At 36.7% G+C, this 20,186-nt stretch overlaps 1 protein-coding gene across 1 annotated transcript in view; it reads right to left on the minus strand.

The window, feature by feature from the left end:
• The window catches only part of LOC150090877 (CUGBP Elav-like family member 4), a 358,549-nt gene that overhangs the window by 22,549 nt on the left and 315,814 nt on the right, over window positions 1-20,186 (minus strand). Inside the window, exon 3 of the mRNA XM_090375848.1 lies at window positions 10,513-10,554. Within this exon, the coding sequence (XP_090231974.1) occupies window positions 10,513-10,554 (42 nt within the window). The remainder of the gene's footprint in view (window positions 1-10,512; window positions 10,555-20,186) is intronic.

The raw sequence follows: 20,186 nt of genomic DNA on the forward strand, positions 1-20,186 counted from the left end.
TGCGCGGTTTCTTCTTAAACACAGCTAAAATTACAGCAGAGACTAACAGATAATGACTGAAATAAATATGAAGGGGAAAATGATAGTTATAAAAAAAAAAAACACTTAGCCTGCAACCATTGGATGGGTGAAGGGGTTTCCCAGAAACTCATACCACGCATATTGTACATACCTCAGAACGTAACTCGGTAGCGGTATACACTCTATATGGACAGTATGTCTGCCAAAGCCATTGTACTTTTTCTGACAGAATCTCAGTTGTCGGTTGATTCAACCATTGCTCATCTCAGTTGCCCAAATTATTCGCTGTATGATTCCTTTCGCCTCAAAGGCGGTACTTGTGTATGTCCTTCCGATATTTCCTGTCAGAGACTTGGTAATTTGGAATCTCCTCTTTTCAATCTTCTCTTGCTTAAAATCTCTCTACTTCATTCTGTAAAATTCATCTTTAGTCTCTACTGTTCTCCTAACTCCACTAATCATTTGGAACTCTTTCACTTCCTCTCTTTGCAACTTGACTTTCTCCAGTCCAACTTTCCTAATAGTGAGGTAATTTTCCTTGGTGATTTTAATGTTCACAACTCCAGCTGGATTCCATTTTCTAGTCAGAGAGACCCAGCTGGTCGAGATGCTGAGGCTTTTGCAATTACTAATGACCTCGCACAGAATGGTTATTTACCTACCAGAATACAGGACAATCCTACAGCCAATACGCTTGATATTTTTCTCACAAACAACCCTTCTACGTACACGGTCGAAGGGAGTGGTCCTTTAGCCACCTCAGATCACAACTTGGTGATTTTCCAATGGAGCCTTTATCTCATGGCTATTCCCAACCTCATGTTGTTTGACATTACAAGAATGCAAAATGGGATGACCTGTGAGATTTTTTTTTTTTTTTTTTTCTTCTTTTCCTTAGTCGGATTACTGTTTCAAAACTTCTGTGTCAGTGAAATTATTATTGTAGGAATGGAACCCTTTATTCAACACTCCAATTTAAAATCTCGTCCTTAATCTAAACCTTGGTTTTCTAATAAATGTGCTAAGGCTGTTCAAGAGAAGAATGTTGCACGTCGTAATTGGCTTGTTTCTAATTCTTCAGTTTCATTTTCTGCTTACACCAAAGTGTAAAGCAGTTATTAATCAGTCCAAAATAGATTTTGAACATGCTAAGAGTAGAAAACCTTCTTCTTGCCCTAATGGTACGCAAGCATTCTGGTCTATTGCCAAAGCTATTGGCCGCAACTATTGCCCGTCCCTGCCCCCACCTATGTTGAACCTGAAGGTTCTATTGTCACTTCAGCCAAGGATAAAACTGACCTGCTAGCATTCCATTTTTCTTCCAACTCCTGTATTAATGATCTTGGTAAAACACCTCCATTCAATGACTCCTGTTGTCTTCCATCAAAAAGATGTTAGAAGGATTTTGACAAATCTTGATGCTAAGAAAGCTCCAGGTTCTGATGTTATTTCTCCGCTTGTTCCCAAAACCTGTGCTCCAGAACTTTCATCTGTTCTTTTTCGCCTTTTTTCACTTTCTTATTCCAAAGGTGTTTTTCCTTCTGCTTGGAAATTTTCTCATATACAGCCAGTTACTAAAAAGGGTGACAAATCCCTCCCATCGAATAATCGTCCCATTGCAATTACTTCTGCTCTTTCTAAAGTAATGGAGAAATCAATTAACCGCCAACTCTTAAACTATCTAGAAACCTTCTATCTGATCAATGATCGCCAGTATGGATTCCGTCAATGTCGATCCACTGGTGATATTCTGGTCTATGTTACCCATTTATGGACAAATTCAATGGAAAGGTTCGGTGAAACACAAACAGTTGCTCCTGAAATCTCTAAGGCTTTCAATCGTGTTTGGCATAAAGGTCTTCTAAACAAGCTTCCATCTTATGGTTTTCCAACTGTTTTTTTGGAATTGGTTATCCAGTTTTCTCTCTGATCGCTCGCTGAGGGTGATGGTAGATTGCTCTCTGTCTTCTAACTTCTCCACTAATGCTGGTGTTCCCCAAGGTTCAGTTCTTTCCCCCACTCTTTTCCTCTTGTATATTAATGACCTTCCACTTTCCAGTTTGAGAAATCTTGATCTGCTCAATCAGCTTCAACTTCTGGAATATCAGCTACGAATTCCTTAAATGGCTCCAGGTAATTCTCCAGTGGGAAAAAGAGAACTTAGTTGATTTCAGCCCTTCTAAATCTCAGTCTTGTCTTATATATCGTAAAAAGAAGTCTTCTGCTCCTATGCTTATCTTTGGTGACACGCCAATTTCTAGGCAAGATGATATATCTCTTTGGGGTATTACCCTGACTTCTAATTTGGCACAAGCACATTAGAAATATTGCTTCCTCTGCATCTATAAAACTTGGTTTTCTCTTTCGCTCTCGGTGTTACTTTTCTTCCAAACAGCTGTTCACTCTGTACAAGTCGCAAATCCGCCCTACCACGGAATATTGTTCCCACATTTGGGGCGGTGCCCGCAAAACCTCTCTCAGGCTTCTCGATTCCATTCAGAAGAGGGCAGTTAGGTTAATTAATGACTAATTTCTAACAGAGTTTCTCTCTCCACTCGCTATCTCATAGACGTACTGTTTTTGCTGTGTGCCTTTTCTCCAGATACTTCCATGGACACTGTTCTAAATTGGCTTCTATAATTCCCGCTCTCTCTTTCAAAACAGTCCGAACACGCGCCCCCACCAGCCAATATCCATTTACTGTCCAACTTGAAACTCACAGAACCAATTTTTCATCTTTCTCGTTTATTCATTCAACTGCCGTTTTATGGAACAAGCTTCCTTCATATGTATTTCAGTCTTCATTCTGTAGACTGAAAATTAGTCTACAGAAGTTCTTCAAGTCAAAAATCAACAAATATCTTCTTTCGTATTCCCAACCTCCAACCCATGCACGGTACTAAATACTATAGGTTCTGATACCTCTCGTGTTTGGGGTTTTCATTAAAAAAAAAAAAAAAAAAAAAAAAAATAGGATAAAAAATGAGAGCTTAAAGATGGAAAGAACCTGAAATTCCTTTAGTCCTGACGTACTAAGTTTTGAAAAACAGCAATCGCACTCCGGCTTTTCCAAACGGGTGACGATAAACCGTTTTCACAGGAAAGCTGCGTTTTACTAATAACGAGCACAACTTGCAGTTTCCGGGTGACTGCTAGTCACTAACACAAAGCCACTGCTAGTCCAATAACAAGGAGGTTTACCCCCAAATTATTAATATTGATTAGCCAAGGAGGCTCATTAATGCTGAGAACTGAAGTTATATCAGCTGAAGTAAAAGAGAAATCAAATTAAAAATGCGAAAGCAGTTTAATAACGGTAAACAAAATTACAACATTACACGATAAAAGCTTCAATACTTTTTTGTCCAAGTGATTCTAAATGCACTTCCCAGTAAGATGATTTTAGATAATTAACAAAAGTAACAAAGCCATGTGACATTATTCAAGAGATATCGTGTCGTTATGATATGCATTTCCGATAAGTTCAGAGGTTTCTTTGCACATCGACTATTTTGGGGTCACAATGTGCCACTGTACATGGATGGGAACGTTAACATGTAGTATTATTACGTCTATACAAATGTGTGCTCAGAGGTAGTTTCCAATGTTGTGCAGACTGAAAAACTTAAAATATTTCGGGGGACCTAGTCCCTTAACTTAGATAGACCAACTGCATCTGAGATTGAAAAGGTAATCCTTCAATACATACCCGAATCTTTGGGAAGATTAGAACTCAGACTGATTTGCGCATACCGCCTTAAAAATAGAAAAATCATGGAACTAACCATGATCTGAAATGCAACTTCGTAGCCCCAAACACAACTCGAATGTCTGCCAAGGAAGATTGAAGGGAGGGAAACTATTAAATTGGAGATAAAAAGCAGTTATTGATAATTATGCAACAGACTAATCAGTTCTTCTTTGATAATAATGTCTCCAAGGGTCTAGAACGATGGTTTTCAACCGGGGTGCCGCAACAACATTCTAGCCGTGCCAAGTAATTTCGGTTTACGTTACTTAAACCTATTTTTAAATATTTATTTCATTACAAAAATACATCATTATAATTATATTATTATAATAACTATCATATAACGTTTTCTAATATTATATATATATATATATATATATAATATTAGAAATATGTGGCACCCCTACTCAATTTTCTGCCTATATATATATATATATATACACACACACACACACACACACACACACACAGAGGGTGTTTCACTACCAGTGCGACAAACTTGCAGGAGGTGTAGGGGGCACAAAGACGAATCGGAATCACATAGCATTGCAGAGTCCGAAATGCCTTTGTCATGCGGTAGAGGACGTTGAACGGGAGGTCACGTGAACAGCGATCCCGCTGGAAGTCAGCATTTGCGAACCGGTTCCCGAGGCAGTAGGATGGACGAGTATTCAAACGTTGAACTGGCCGACATGCACCTCGCGTATGGAGCTGCGGACTGTAACGGGCGCGCCGCTCTGCGGTTGTACCAGGAACGTATCCCGCACAGGCGTGCTCCTCATCATACGATTTTCGCACGTGAGCACAGAAGGTTACGTAAGACTGGTTGTTTCACGAGAGGTACCATGAATCGAGAGCATACGACGAGGACGCCAGACAATGAGAAGAATGTCCTACGTCTTGCAGAAGGCAATCTGAGTACGAGTAGTCGAGCGATAGGCCAACGATTGAGTATTTCCCAAGCCACTGTATGGAGGATACTGTCAACAAACCAAATGAGTTCATACCATCTGCAACGCGTCCAATCATTGGAGCCTGCGGATTATCCACTCCGGAGGACTTTTGCTACTTGGTTTCTTCAACAGAAACGGTTCGCACATGCTGACTTCCAGCGGGATCGCTGTTCACGCGACCTCCCGTTCAACGTCCTCTACCGCATGAAGGCATTTCGGACCCTGCAATGCTATGTGATTCCGATTCGTCTTTGTGCCACCTACACCTCCTGAAAGTTTGTCGCACTGGTAGTGAATCACTATATACATATATATGGCATAAAATTGAGTAGGGGTGCCACAAACAAAGTAAAATAAATTATTTAAAGGTGCCATTATTAAAAGATAGGTAGAAAACCACTGGTCTAAAAAAATGTAAAAAATATCCCAGGGAATTTAAACAGGTTAGCGCAAGCCTATCTAACTCATAGCTCGCAAGTAACACGTTTTCCACATATTATGAAACAATACCTCTGATAATAATAATACAATACTTGCAATACAAAGGGTACTAGGAAAGTTTTGCAATACAGCTTTGTTTATTTAATTGTTTCAAAGTAATTTCCTCTACATTCAATACACCTCTCCATCCTCCGAAACCAATCTTTAAACCAGTTCTGCCAAGTTTCACTAGGGAGTAAAGCACACTCGTTGTCCCAAGCCCGTAGAAGGTCCTCATCACTGGAAAACCGCCTCCCTTTTAGCTTCATTTTCACATGCGGGAACAGTGCAAAGTCGCAGGGAGCAAGGTCTGGACTGTAGGGAGGGTGCTCGAGAAGTTTCAGTCCTGTCGTGGTCAAATATTCGGTGCAGGCTTTGGCGCGGTGAGCTAGAGCATTATCGTGATGGAGGTACCAGGTGTCCATTCTTGACTTTGGCCGCAGGTTCTTCATAGATCCAATGACTTTAGGCACGCATTGTTCAGTATACCACTTAGCTGTGACTGTCTTCAGCGTGTCCAAAACGACACGTTCCACAATTCCACTCGATTTGAAAAATACAGCTATCATTTTCTTCTTTACAGATCGGGATTTTCTGACAATTACGGGTGTGTCGTCATCATCAAAGACCCAAACTTTGTTTTGAGCCTTGGTCGGCAGATCGTAATAGTACAGCCAAGTCTCGTCACCTGTCACGATGTTGTTCACATACCGAGATTGTCCTTTATCAAACTTTTTAACATCTCCCGGCACCAAGTCACACGTCGTGTGATCTGCTCTTCAGTCAGTTGATGCGGCACCCAGAGAGAACAAAGTTTCTTCACGTGCAAATGATCTTGCAGAATCGAACGAATTGCTGGTGCATTTAGGCCCAAAGTGTCCTCTATCTGTTGGTAGGTCACTCGCCTGTTTTCGTCAAGCATTTTCCTCACAGCAGTAACGTTTTCCTCCGTAACTGACGTTCGTGGTCTTCCCAGCCTCTCAGAATCCTCCAGAGTGAAATTTCCCCTTTGGAATTCTCTATACCACCTGAATATCGTTGTACGATGTGGACAATCATCATCTAGTGCAAGAGTCATTTCTTCTAAGCACTGGTCTATGGTTCAACCACGCACGAAATTATACCGCAAAACTGTCCTTATCTCATTTCGTGACCACGATGCCATCGCAAGCACTTTACACTCTCACTACTAATGAATAACTGAGCCCATCGACTTGGCGCGGCGGCTACTATGCACGTATGAACATGTCTCAACATGCAGCAACAAGCAGCTTCCTGTGATTCATTGTTGCGTCATATTGCAAAACTTTCCTAGTACCCTTTGTATAATTAACTTAATAAGGTTGGGGGTGGGGAAGAAATTCTACATACCAGACTGCCGTTCTGCGGCTTCTTGAAAATAATTAAGATGCACAATGGCTTATGCATTTGGTAATGTTTTATTCCTTTTAAAATATTAAAAAATGAATAATCGATAATTGAAACAGTAACAAATATAGACTGCATATCCCAATATCACTTGTATTACTGTACAGCCCAACATGTTACAGGTATATTTATATCCATACCTCCCTCGGCTTTAGATGCATAACATTCACTGGTCAGGGCATGATATAATTCAGAAAATTAGTATTTCTGTGGAAAACTTAATCGACAAAACTGATTTCATTATGCCATTTCTCTGTAACAGTTTATAGAATTAATACTAATAATAATTCATTTCATCACACATTTAGCAAGTGGATCAATAACGCTTGCATTTTGTGATTTGGATGAAGTGATAAATGAGGAAATCTATAAAGAGGCATAAACACAAGACTTGTGCAAACTCATATATGCCTATGAAGGATATATACATACAAGCAGAACCTTGGGATTCGCATCTCTGCAACTTGCTGATTTGTTTATTTCTCTAATTCGTTTTGAAACTTTGTTTCGGGGGATCACGGACAACTGCTTTGACTACACATTATTATAGTTAACACTATAATACTTCGTCCATCACGTGTAAAAAAAAACTTTACCATTATCAAATAAATTCTCTGTTTATATTCGAAGATGGACACACAGAGTCAGAGGATTTTAGAAAGTAGAAGCCAAAAGAATTTCACCGTATTTACCCGAAATTATCTCGTGGATCCGAAAAGTACTCCGTTATGCATGTTACGCGCATAACTCAGTACTTTTATACAGATTTTAATATGTATGTAACGTGAATAACTCAGTACTTTTAAATAGACCACTTGGCTGCGGTCAACTAACTTTGCTTGCCAATTGTATGCCATATGCATCTAAGGGAACTGTGCCTTTCCATAGATTCACTGGTCTGGGAGCACTGTCAGTCAATAAGTAACATTTCCACTGTCAATAAATCAATTCGACGCATAATCTTATTTGCGGTTACAATGTGTGGTATACGCTTTGATGATGCAAGCCTAAGAGTTCCTTTAATGAATAGCACTAGTATTGAACATGCAAATTATGCAAAATATTTCAGTTCGCGTGTTCAACACTAGTGTTGAACATGCGAACTGAAAAACTAAATGTTATGTTGAGTCAGAGTTCTTTTTTGAGTGGCGTATAAAATCAAAATCTGCGGATGACATTACGACCAATCCTGTGAATAGAAAATTCCTATTCACAGCTGGAAAATCAGGACAGCAGTTCATGGAATATTCCCATTCCCGTGCATTTGATAAAGGCTTTTATATTTCTTTGCCTCAAGGCCATCTTTCCGGACGTTCTCCCCCGATTATAGGGGCGATTTCAAAAGTACATATTGTAGTTGAAGTTTTATGGACACCCTATGTATACATAGTTTAATATCTATTTTTTATTATTATTCCACTCCCCGATGACTGGGTTCCCAAGTGCACAGGGTTTTTATTATGTCCGGTTATTGTTACGATTAGTCTAATAACTGTCTGACTAACCTACAGGTGTTCAAGGATTGCGACTTTCTGAAATTCCTTGTAGGTGTTCTCTGGCAAGCTTATTGGATGTCATTGCTATTGTGTAGTAGGGTCTTTGGCAACATGACGATGGTTGACACAGTAATCAGGATGGTCGTTACTTGTTCCACATGCCACATTTCTTTAACTTCCTGATCTTTTCCCCGTAGGCTTTCTGAAGATTTCATGTTAGGCACCGCTGTCGATCAGGTAGGTAACCAATTTATTATTATTAACTTTTTGATAAGGACTTTGAAACCCTTACTGAGTGCATAATGTGATCAAACTGTTGCTAACTAATTGTACTGTATCGTATTATTCGAAATAACAATCATACTTTATTGAATTTTTTTGTTTTTTTTTTTAATATTACACAGTAGAGGATTCTACAGATGCTGTTACAGAAAAAAACTCTCTTAAAGCTGCACTGCTCTGCTTTACATATTTAGCTTTTATTCCTAAATGCCAAGTATCGCCTTGCGCCCTCAGTCCAATTTTGAACACTGTATCAACTTTTCCACTATCGAGCGAGCGTAGTGTTTAACTTTTGAACTTTTTTTTTTCCCCACATTAACTTTTCGAATTCAATAAATTAATAAAAGCAAGATAGTGGATTGTAAAGTTTGTGGTTTATACCACCATTTCTATTCAGTGTACAGTTGGCAGAATCAATGATCAGGCAATATGTAAGTTTTATGCTTTACTAAAATATATATTATACAAAAATATTTTGCAAGCTAAGAAGTAAATCCCACTGCCATTCCCAAAAACCTTTAACTTTGTTGTTCGCGAATTTATAGTTGGCGGGCACTTCCGAGACCGTAACGGTGACGAAGCGTGATCCTACTCTATTTAGATTGGTCGAGATGGTGAAAAACAGTCTTAAACTTTTTATTTTGTTTCTGCAGATAAGCATCTCCCAAATAATGACTGAAATAAGCATAAAGGGAAAATGATAATGATAAGAAACCACTTGGCTTCTAGCCATTGGATGGATAGAAGGGTCCCCAATAAATTCAAGACAAGCATATTGTACAAGCAAAGGGACCTTTCTCACTTGGCCAAACACAATATTCATAAAACACCAGATCCACTAATGAAATTCTAATGTAGATGCATAGTTTTTTGGGACATAAAAGTAGAATTATGTTCATCGTTTGATAGGCATTATATATTTATGTTATATTTAAATATACATTAAAAGTTTTCTTAAGTATAAAATGCATATAAATTATGTTATTAAAGGTACTGACACATCATAGGATAATCACATAATCCACTTTCTCAGGACTTTCCTACGCCTCCGGAGGCCGGTCCTCCTGACATCTGCAGACGAATATGTTTCTAACACAATGGCGCTCCACTCCATTCTTTTCTGACGGTCAGAGCACATCTGAATATGAGATGTCAGTGTGAGCGGACTGTTAGAAGGGGATGATCGAAATGGTTTCCAAGATTTCCCGCTCCTTGATTTTTACATTTGGAGACGAATAAACGATGTATCAGAAACTGTTCAACAACTGCGTGTAAAAATAATTGTATCACTTTTAATTCTTTGTTTTATAACGTGTAATAAACAGGTTTCTATATATTACTAATTTCATTTTTATTTTCCATACAATGCACGCCAGAAAGTAACCTCACGCATCTTTAAGGTCATTTAATCATAAATGACGGCCCAAATCGGAAAAAAAAATTTATTAGACCTGTTTGCTTCAGTTTTTCTTCACCAATTCCCTATTTCTTGAAAATCCATGAATTACTCTATATACAGCCAAGCCCACAGAACTTATATTAGAATGCATTATAATTACATCCAACAAATTATTTTTATCGAAGCTCTCCAACTATGCATATTAATAATTTTATTCGTTATACTCCATTTCGTGCGATCCATTCACAGAAAATGACCACTGAAAATATATGATTATAGAGTGGAAATATAGTTAAGAATCCTGTTCTTCTCACATTACATTTTAAAAACTAATTCGCATCGAACATTACGCTTAATTAGTTTCTGAATAATACAAGTGTTATAATTGATTCTTAATAATGAATAATGTATGTTAAAATAAGTGGGACTTACCTCGAACGGCTGGATATCCAGGTGATTTTTTCTGCAAAAATTACTGATAATAACCAAGTTTAACGCTAAACAAAGATTGTGAGAAAGGTCTATTCCAACTCGAAAGCGATAACAAATGGTCTGCTAAAAGCTTAATGCGATTCCCTACTTCTTATTTTATATAGGTGCGTGTGTGACATACAATTAAAACAAATTTACTTTCATCCTCCACATGTGATACGTATAAACCAACAAGAAAGGAAATTTAGAAATGTAAAAGATAAATGTTACCTGACCACAGAACACAACGAAAACTCGAATCTTGTTACTTACCTAAGCAAAAAAAAAAAAAATAAATAAATAAATAAAAAAAAAGATAACACAGTAATTTAGGATTTGCAACATAGTAAGAACATTGTAACGTGCAATTATATTAACTCACAAGGTTTCGGAAAAGAAATACAAAACATCAATAATTTCTGGCACGATTCAAGATACCTCATGAAGTTTGGTGCTTTTCCGTTCTCATGCATCCCTTTCAACGAATACATGATGCGAGAGCCGCACGCAAAGCAAACACGCAGTTTATGACAGCCAGATAAGAGGGGGGGGGGGGAGCTCTGTTAGCCGAATATCTTAAAAGAAGAAAAATCGAAGCCGTTGCAAGAGAAACATCTCGGAATCTCAGTCTAGAGGCTGAAAGAGCTGAACAAAGGAATAATAATACATAATGTAAACTTCTGTTTAAGACTACACTGCCACAAACCAATAGCGGGATTACTCTAACATCTCACTTTTGCACTACTATAGTAGTTTAATTTCTATCTGCTGGAGAGAGAGAGTGAGAAAATAAAAAAGATATCCATGAGCAGTTCCTATTCGTGTTGCTTATCTCCAGGATTGGCACTTCCAACACACACACACACACACACACACACACACACACACACACACACGAGGGAGGAACAGAATCAAAACAAAAAAATGATCGACTGGTAGGTCGATATTCCTTTATTAAAGTACAATCTAATAATACCCATATTTAAAATCGAATATAATACTTCAGTGAGATTTCGAAATGTAATAAAACTAACTAGTTTATACTGGTTAGTATATCAGTCACTGGTCAGTGAATCAGTTTACTGAGTCATCCTCTAAAAAACAGATGGCGATTTCACTGCCCATTCTCCAGACCTGTAGCAGAAATGTGTAATTGTCAATACGTTTGCTCTTCTGTGGAGTATAAAAGCAACTTTTAAGGGGAGCTCTTAATTTCTGCACTGTCTGGAAAACATAAAAAGGTTGCTGGGATCGTTGATGAAATTAGAACTCAGGTCTTTGCAAACGGAGGGTTCGGTTATATCGACTGTGCTAGAATGAAACACGTCAGAAGAAAAATTGTTCACATCTTTCATTCTGTGCGTGCGCGCGAGCGAGCGTGTTTAACAGTCGAATTCTTAATGTTTGCAAGCGCGGTCCTTGAAATTCACTAATGAAGTGAATATCAAAAGCCGAATAAAATAAAACCTCAGTTGTTTTAAACTTTTGCCGAGGAAAGATCATGAGTCCTCAATATATCGTGCCTGTAAATAGCATATTGTGGGGTCAGGTAGTCTGTTCTACAAGTAGGCCAGTAGTTACACCATCTTGTAGAAAACTCTTGGATTCGAGTCCCGTCAATGAGGACGAATTTTTAGCGTCTCCCCCCCCCCCTTATTTTTTTCCACTGTGGCCATACTGATCAGTCATGGACAAAAACAGTTTTTCCCCATCCAAAAACTCCTGTGTTTTTCCTTGCAACTAAAAAAGCCGACCAGAGAACACACGCAATTTACAAGCATAATTATGCTATGATTCTTTTGAGCTAAATGTTCGGTAACCAGAAAATTGAAGATGTTTTGCTGTATAATAATTAAATTAATTATTCAGTCCAAACATATGAAAATATTCCAAAAAACTACAACAAGTATTATGTTTGCGAAGAACTACTGTTCTCTTATGTTCCTTTCAGTTTTCTGTTGTTAATTAACAGCAGCAACTGAAGGAAAGAAAATTAGAAACTGCCTACACCCAACCACAGGAAGTACCTGCAAAACTCCGCTCTAATGGAAATATTGCTCTCTAAATTCAGACGAAACGATACGGAAAGACGTCCCACGGATGAATGTAGACATCACTTAAACGGAAAAAAAAATTAAATAAAAACAGAAGAAAAGGGCAACAAAGGAACTACAGACGTGATTTCAGGTGAGAGGTGAGACGTCATTTCGGGGATCCACTCTTGTGGATCCCCGAAATGTTGTATTTCCACAGTGAACCTGAAAAGCAGCCAAGCTTTCAAGGGTATAATACATACTCATATACAACTTATGACAACCTTAAATATTCATCTGATAGAAAAGTAAATAATTTTAATTTAATCGATGTGTAATAACACCATATATTTCTTTCTTAATTTTTGTTCTTTGTTTTGAGGGATGAAATCGAATCTCAATGCAACTATTACCAGAAACCGAACAACTCGACCATGGTATGAAAAATTATACAGGGTATGTCAAAATTATGTTAACACTCAAATGGAAAAAACATTTATTGTTATCAACATTATCTGCCATTATATCTTGAAAAAAAAATAATAAAAAGCAATATAAAATTCAAATGTTCATTCCATATAAGTGTTAACATAATTTTGACAATGTTTTTTTCCATATAAATATTAACATAATTTTGACATACCCTGTATATTCCTCCTGTACAGATCCGTTGTGCATAACTACGCGTTAATTACTGCAAGAATGTTTACAGCAGAAAGTCAGCTTCCATAGCGTTATCACACATCATCACACAAACGTATCACACCTCTAAATTCATAATATTAGTGTCTAGGCTCGTTATATAGACTGAAGTCACACACAACACAAACAGACTAATGAAACTACTTAATACGAATGTGCAGCATATCTTAAAATTTACAGGTTGGGAAAAGTAGCACCGGATCAGGGTTAAGTGAATACAGGAAATCGATGATCGTGCACAGACAACAAAAACAATAACATGCCCTAGTACAGCAACATGGAAAATGATAATTTAAAAGAGTTAACAAGGTAATCAGCACGTAAAAATTGAATGAAGAGAGTTGAAAGTACGTTAAGCAAAAAAATAATAATAAATAATTATACTCAACGAAATGTGAATTATGATATAGCCTAGTGATCAACGGTATCACCTAAATACGATAATGCTCTTGTATCCTCTCTGATGTTAACTGTGTCTTACAGAGCCAGCATTAATAGTGTTTTTATATATATATATATATATATAAAATTTTATTTTATTATAATTTTATTTACATTATTTATTATTATTTTATTCATTTATTTATTTTTTGATAGAAGCAGTTTACTGATCTTTGATGAGTACTACGGACCACATATTAATAAATAATTATCTATACAGATTCGTATTCAACGGTTCAGTCAAAAATACAGTGTGGTAGCTCACTGCGTCGGATTTGATCACAGAGCTGCTTGAGAGAACTACAGCCAAGAATTTGCCCATCTAAAAATTCACTATACTGGCGAGTCTTTTCTCTTCTGGCTGTTGCCTTGTCAGAGAGAATGTTATTGTCCATATTACCCATTTCAACAGTGAGTACAAAGAAGTGTTTAAGGTTATGCAACGGCTGGATTTGAATGGGAGAACATAAATACACGCAAGAATCATTCCGTCAAATGCAGTATGATGGCTTATGGCTTTAGCTGACAAAAAAATAAATTTTCAGTTTGGACTCAGGAACGACAACAAAGTTCAGAGGAGCATACAACTAATCATGCAACAAGATTCCCTTAGCCGTGTTTGGGGGTTCATTGCGAATTTGAAGCATGGTCAATTCAAATGCATGTGCTACTGTACTTTTGCGGTCACTTCCAGGCTACACCAAGCATTTCAACATAAGCAATGAAATGCGAATGTTACGTGACTGGTTAAACTAGTAACATAATTTATATTACAAGTATGACCAGTTTTCAATTTCAAGTATGAAGCATATAAAAATTAACTTCCTCCTTCAAGAACGAAATATTTTTCTAATTATACTATTTCTCAGGATATATATTTTTATGTAACCTGACCTTTAGTTCACCTCGAGCCAAAAGTAAGGCTAACATTTAAAAAAAATTCATTAATTGGTTAAGGATTTTTTTTATGGCATACCACAAGACCCCCTCAGATAATCAATGTGATCCTACACTTTAGCATCACTAAACTGATGAAACAAAGTACCCGGCTTTACAGAATGAAAGTGGTCTGAAAACATCTTGACTGCCTTTACACGAATTGGAATTATTTTAACTATTTCATTTCTTTATTTCTTTGAATAAATAAAGAAATTAATTTATTAATTGCTATATATTCTTCACAAATAAATCCAATTTGGTTTCATTTTAAGAAAAATTCTAGGCAGAGGAACAACCCTTACGTCGTCAGCACTAATCACACGCAAGGTAATTTACTTTAGCATCTATTACGCTAGCTTAAATAGCAGCGCGGAGAAAATTGCATTCCCTTGATTTCAATACTAACATGACGTCTGTAGAACTAGCAATTGCGCTTTAAACATTAGCTCAAATTAATGCTTCTAGCATCTCTTTTGTACCAATTGTTTAAGCTTTCTATACCTCCAATACTTTGCCGAGATGTTCGAAATTGCCTTAAGTTTCTGTTAATACGAAGGGAACTGAGCTCGATCCTACAACTAGCTCATCAGTTTGTCACATTTAATTAGCAAGGTCACAGAGTCCATTATATTTATCAGCAAAGCTTCTATCTGTTTGCCAGTAATCTAATCTATCTGGAGAATAAGGTGTTTCAGAGAGCACATTCTGTTCTTGGTGTCGTTTCTAAGAGAAATGGATAATCAACTCAATACCATCGAAGTCTGATTCTATTGAGCTATCTGATGAGCCAAGGGAATTTGTAGTGGTTTGTACAATTGGGTGGAATGTACCATGTCTTATTAGTATGTGATGTTGGTGTTAATATTACTAACTAAAAATTTAAAATTTCACGGTGCAGAAAAATGCGTTATATTACAACTTATAAACGGAAACAATCCACTTTCATATACATGGTCTATGTGTGCCAAAGAAGCAAAATGCAGTACCAACTAGCTGACAGAATCGTGATATAGTTGTCCGCTAATGTTCTGCGATTAAAAAATATACGAAAAAAATAATTTCCTCTTTATTTCTCAATTCTCAACCATATCCACCAAGCTTAGAAAATTTCTTGGCTTGGTCAACCTTCACAACGAGTTTCCAAGGTATTGCACTGCTTTGAATGAAACAAAGTGCTAAACCTCTTAAATTTCAATAGTGAATATTAACCGTAGTCCCATTGCTTCATGCAAAATAATTGCCTTAGTTTATACTATTACACACCATCAGGCATCTCTCATATTGTGGACTTGTACTTCACAACTGGGTTGTCACTATTGCAACAACAGGGTATCTTGCCCACCCACCGATGAGTAAGCCAACAGCTTCGAAACGGTGCCATCTGTGTGGTGATATCCGCCGAGAATAAGTAACATTTGTCTTCTCCACTGGTGATGCGTTACTTATTCAAAGCAGTGCAATACCTCGGCAACTCGTGACGGTTGATTCACAATATATGAGATACAATTAAAACGATGTCAATTATCGACTTGAACAGTTCACTACGAACAAAACATGGTGCAAAAGCACTGACCATAGTGAATCTTAAGCGTAGTCCCATTGCTTCATTCAAAATAATTGCATTATACTCGTATATAACAATGAAAACCATAATGTTTTCATTTGCATTTAATTTTTCTTGTGATTTTTCTTAATTATACGAATTAATATTGTAATTGTTATGAAAAAATTTAGGAACTCTATCATTAAGCTTGGCATAAATAATATACAGACATACATAAAAAAAAATAAGGCAATTCGAATTACAGAGGGTCTCAATCGGTGACGTTTTGCTGTAAATCTAATTTCACATCTTTTTTTTAAGTATGATAATATCTGTGTTGAATTTCCGATTGTCTGCGCTACCACAACTTCATTTTCTTTTTTTGCTCCCTCCCCTTTTTTGTATAAATAATAAAAATCAACTTTTGCATTATGGTACATGCTTTATGTATGTTACTACTGTTACTAACATCAATGTTTCAGTGAGGGAAATGGCAAAATCGAAAAGAGAATTTCTGAGGCGAAGTAAACTAAGAAAATAATGCGAAAATCGAAATCATGTCCGCTTAAAGGCCAACCATAAGCTTAAGAGTCGTACAAGGATAAGTTGCCAAGAGCCAGACGTGACCATTCAAGTGTGGAGTTAAAGCCGGGACCTTGCTACCATCGTCATTGACACAACTCCGGTAATAACAGTGGTTATCTGAAACATGTTGTCATCTGAAATGAAGCGCAGAAGATTGCATTTGTCACTCTGGATGTAGCCCACTGTTTGCTCAAGTACATCAAATTTAAGTGGTGAGCATGGAGGAGGTAACCAATGGTTGGCACATCTGTAAAGAAATAATTAACAAAGAGACCGTAAGCGGCGATGGGCTATGCTACGACAAGGAAATGCAAACCTGGGCAGCATATAAGTGAATTCATTAATCATGCATTACCTTATAACTTATAAATATTATGTAACCAAGAATACAAATAAGCTAGTGTGTGTGTGTGTGGGACACCTTTTAGTATGAAGAGACTGGAAGCTTACTCGACTCTTTGTGTAAGGTTGCAAATAATTCTCTGGTTGATATGGAATCTCTTGTTCCGGCTGCCAATTGTTATTATAAAATATCCCAGAGGTGTTTAGCTGGATTCGGATCAGCAGGTACAATACATTATTCTCCTAAAACCACTATTTGTATCGCCATCTCTAGCTATAATTGTGACAATGCAGTTAAGTCAAACTGTCACAATAAACAGTTGCATTAACGGTTTATAATGGTTAAAATAAATCCTGTCAAATTTCAAATCATATGTTAGGCACAATATGACCACAGTAGCTTTGCGCCGATAAACTTTCACACAAACAACGTCTACTGTAGTTTATCTTTCTTAGGGGGGGGGGGGAGAGGATAAATTGTATAGCAGTACGTATATAATCAGTTAAAGTATAAAAATGAAATATTCTTCGTGGCTTTTTATGAGTACTCGAAATCAGGAAAATTCCAATATCTGGAAAGGATCATCATATTCGGCGTTGGGGATTTGAGAGGTTCGACTGTACAGAGAGTTACACGTGAACGCGTCACTCCTCTACAGATTTTCGTGTTTTTGACGGCTGTATTTGGGACTTGTTTTCGCAATACTTTGAATATTGAGAAGCGTGAGAGGAACCGTGTTTCGCTGCATCAAATGAACGTACAATTTAGGAGATATCAGCATTTTGCGAGCATGTATATATATCCTGTTCCACCATCTTGTTTTTATATTTGTTCTTATTGTATTGTCAACCTGGTCACTGTTTTCTTGATGTATAAAAAGAAAATGAAGTTTATCGTATTCCCCCCCCCCACATATATTTTAATGGCATAATAGTTTTCCCTATCCCCCCCTTTATATGTGGGAACTTTTCCTTGCCAAAAGTGGTACTTTTCAGGAACTTTGTAGTAGTACAGGGATTACTGTACTACTACAAAGAGCACGGGAACCAATTTAAGAATCTCACTACTAAAGAATGTTATTAAGTAACGCGAAAAAGAATTTAAAAGTTAAGTATTGAATTAAAACTGGCAACAGATCATACAGATTAAAAAAGATCCATTAAAATTAATCAGACATCTATAATAATAACTAATGTAACATATCTTCATTCCATTCGTACTACATTAGAATACAATGCAATGTGTACGCCAGTGTTTCTCAAAGGGTGTGCCGCGTCACATTAGTGTGCCGCAAAATTTTCCAAGTGTGCCGCGAAATTTAGAAATTTCTTCTTCTATGACTACGTAGGTGTGCCGCGAAATTTTTCTTCTTTGGAAAATGTGCCACGAGAGTAAAAAGATTGAGAAACACTGGTGTACGCAAAAATTATAACAAAATATATTTTCGGGGGAGGGGGTTTACAAGCATAGCTCCCTCTTCCCTATAGGAAAATAAATAAATAAAGCAGCAAATAATTCTGCTAGCTTCGTTTCATCTGTAAATTATCATCTGAAGAAATTTACCTGTATGATTAAAACAAAAAATAAATAATAAATAAATAAATAAATATGTAATGCAACTTTCCAACAAAGAAAATCCTATCACTGTAAAGAAAGATTCAGCATATAACAAACTGACTCTAGTAAAACATGGAACTACGACCACGTAATAATTCCACACATTTCTGCACGAAGGTTTTCTGAATTCACAGAGAAACTCTGGGGGAGGGGAGATAATAATAAAAAAAAAATAAATAATAATAATATAAAAAAATTCCGTTCTGGCAGTTATCCAGGTGGCGGACTTCCAATAATAGCCATGAATTTGGACAACCGTTAAAACGAGTTGGTAAAGTTTTATATCAAACTGACGACTCTTTCTAACAGCACACTGATTCAATGTTATCAGCAACGGACTTCAATAAACTATCTGATGTACATATCCCGTCTCTCATCAACTACAACAAATGTAAGAAGATATTATCTAAAAGAACAGTATTACTCAAAAACATTATCCTAGCAGTAAGAAGTTCAACCGCAATCTGAGATTAAATATAAACGCAGTAGGAGATGGAGCAAAATATGATATAAGAAATATAACTGAAAAATTAAATTACATTTGTGTATCATCTGTTGATAACTATGTAAAATTTCGAGAATTTGCACAATTTCACCCATCTCAATACGACTACATCACTTAATGACACAGGCCGATGTTCTTAAAGCTTTTTGTTGTTGATGTTATTCTAATTATTATAAGCCAGTGATTCCTATGGGTATAAGAATCACCGCAGGAGTTGAAGCCTTTTACCGGACAGGGGCCCAAGTTCTAAAAAACTACTTGATCAGTCTCGTCAAGGTAATAAATGCACATACAGTACAAGAAAATTTAGATGTTCCAACGCTAGGTAATAAAAAGTAATATTTATTTCAAAGCATGCCAGTTACTAATAAATATTACTTATTTTAATGTTAAGCCAGCATTCGCCGCTAGCACAGTAAAATAAACTACCACCCTGAGTTCGATTACCTTCGTGATGGGAGAAGAACTTCTATGGATTAATTTTTCACTAAGTTCTCTGGCAATTCGCATTGTGTTTTCTCTCAAAATGGTTTTTTTTTTTTTTTTAATCTTATAAAAGAGCGAAACTGATTAAAGAACACACTAAGTTTACTGAAAAATATACTAATGATATACTAATGCCTAATGCTCTTAGGTACATACGTGTTTTAACTAATTTTGTAATATAGTTACAAAAGATTGGACTGGTAACTAGATTATTACGAATAGAATTATTAATGGGAATCCCTAAAACAATAAGGTTCTTGAAAGTTATAGCATGGGAGAACGGAATAAATTGTAACATTTACTTCTATAATGAAACTATTTATAATGAAATGATGACGAAAGAAGCACCAGGAACTGACGTAATTGCAGCAACAAGAGAGCTCCATATCCGCAGCCGAAAAGTCATACAAGATGAAATGTTTTCTTGATATGATATGGTCACTTCCTGCGATGAAGTCTCGAGTGGACTACAGATCGCAGGCTTTTTTCCCTGCTAAACTTGCATTGTGTCTGATTATTATTTTTTTAAACACTAGCTATCTTAATTTATTCTTGCTGCTTTAAATTTATTTATTTTATATTATTTATTTATTCTGAATATTTTTTGTAGCTTCATACCAGATCTCCCATTTTATTATTCTGACTGTTTATCGTTTGAGTTTACACAGTATGCACTCATAATTGATCCGTGAATGGTGTAAACAGCGTAAT

Source organism: Mastigoproctus giganteus, chromosome 1, assembly GCF_048544385.1.
Source record: "Mastigoproctus giganteus isolate SK-2022 chromosome 1, ASM4854438v1, whole genome shotgun sequence".
Classification (NCBI taxonomy): Eukaryota; Metazoa; Arthropoda; class Arachnida; order Uropygi; family Thelyphonidae; genus Mastigoproctus; species Mastigoproctus giganteus.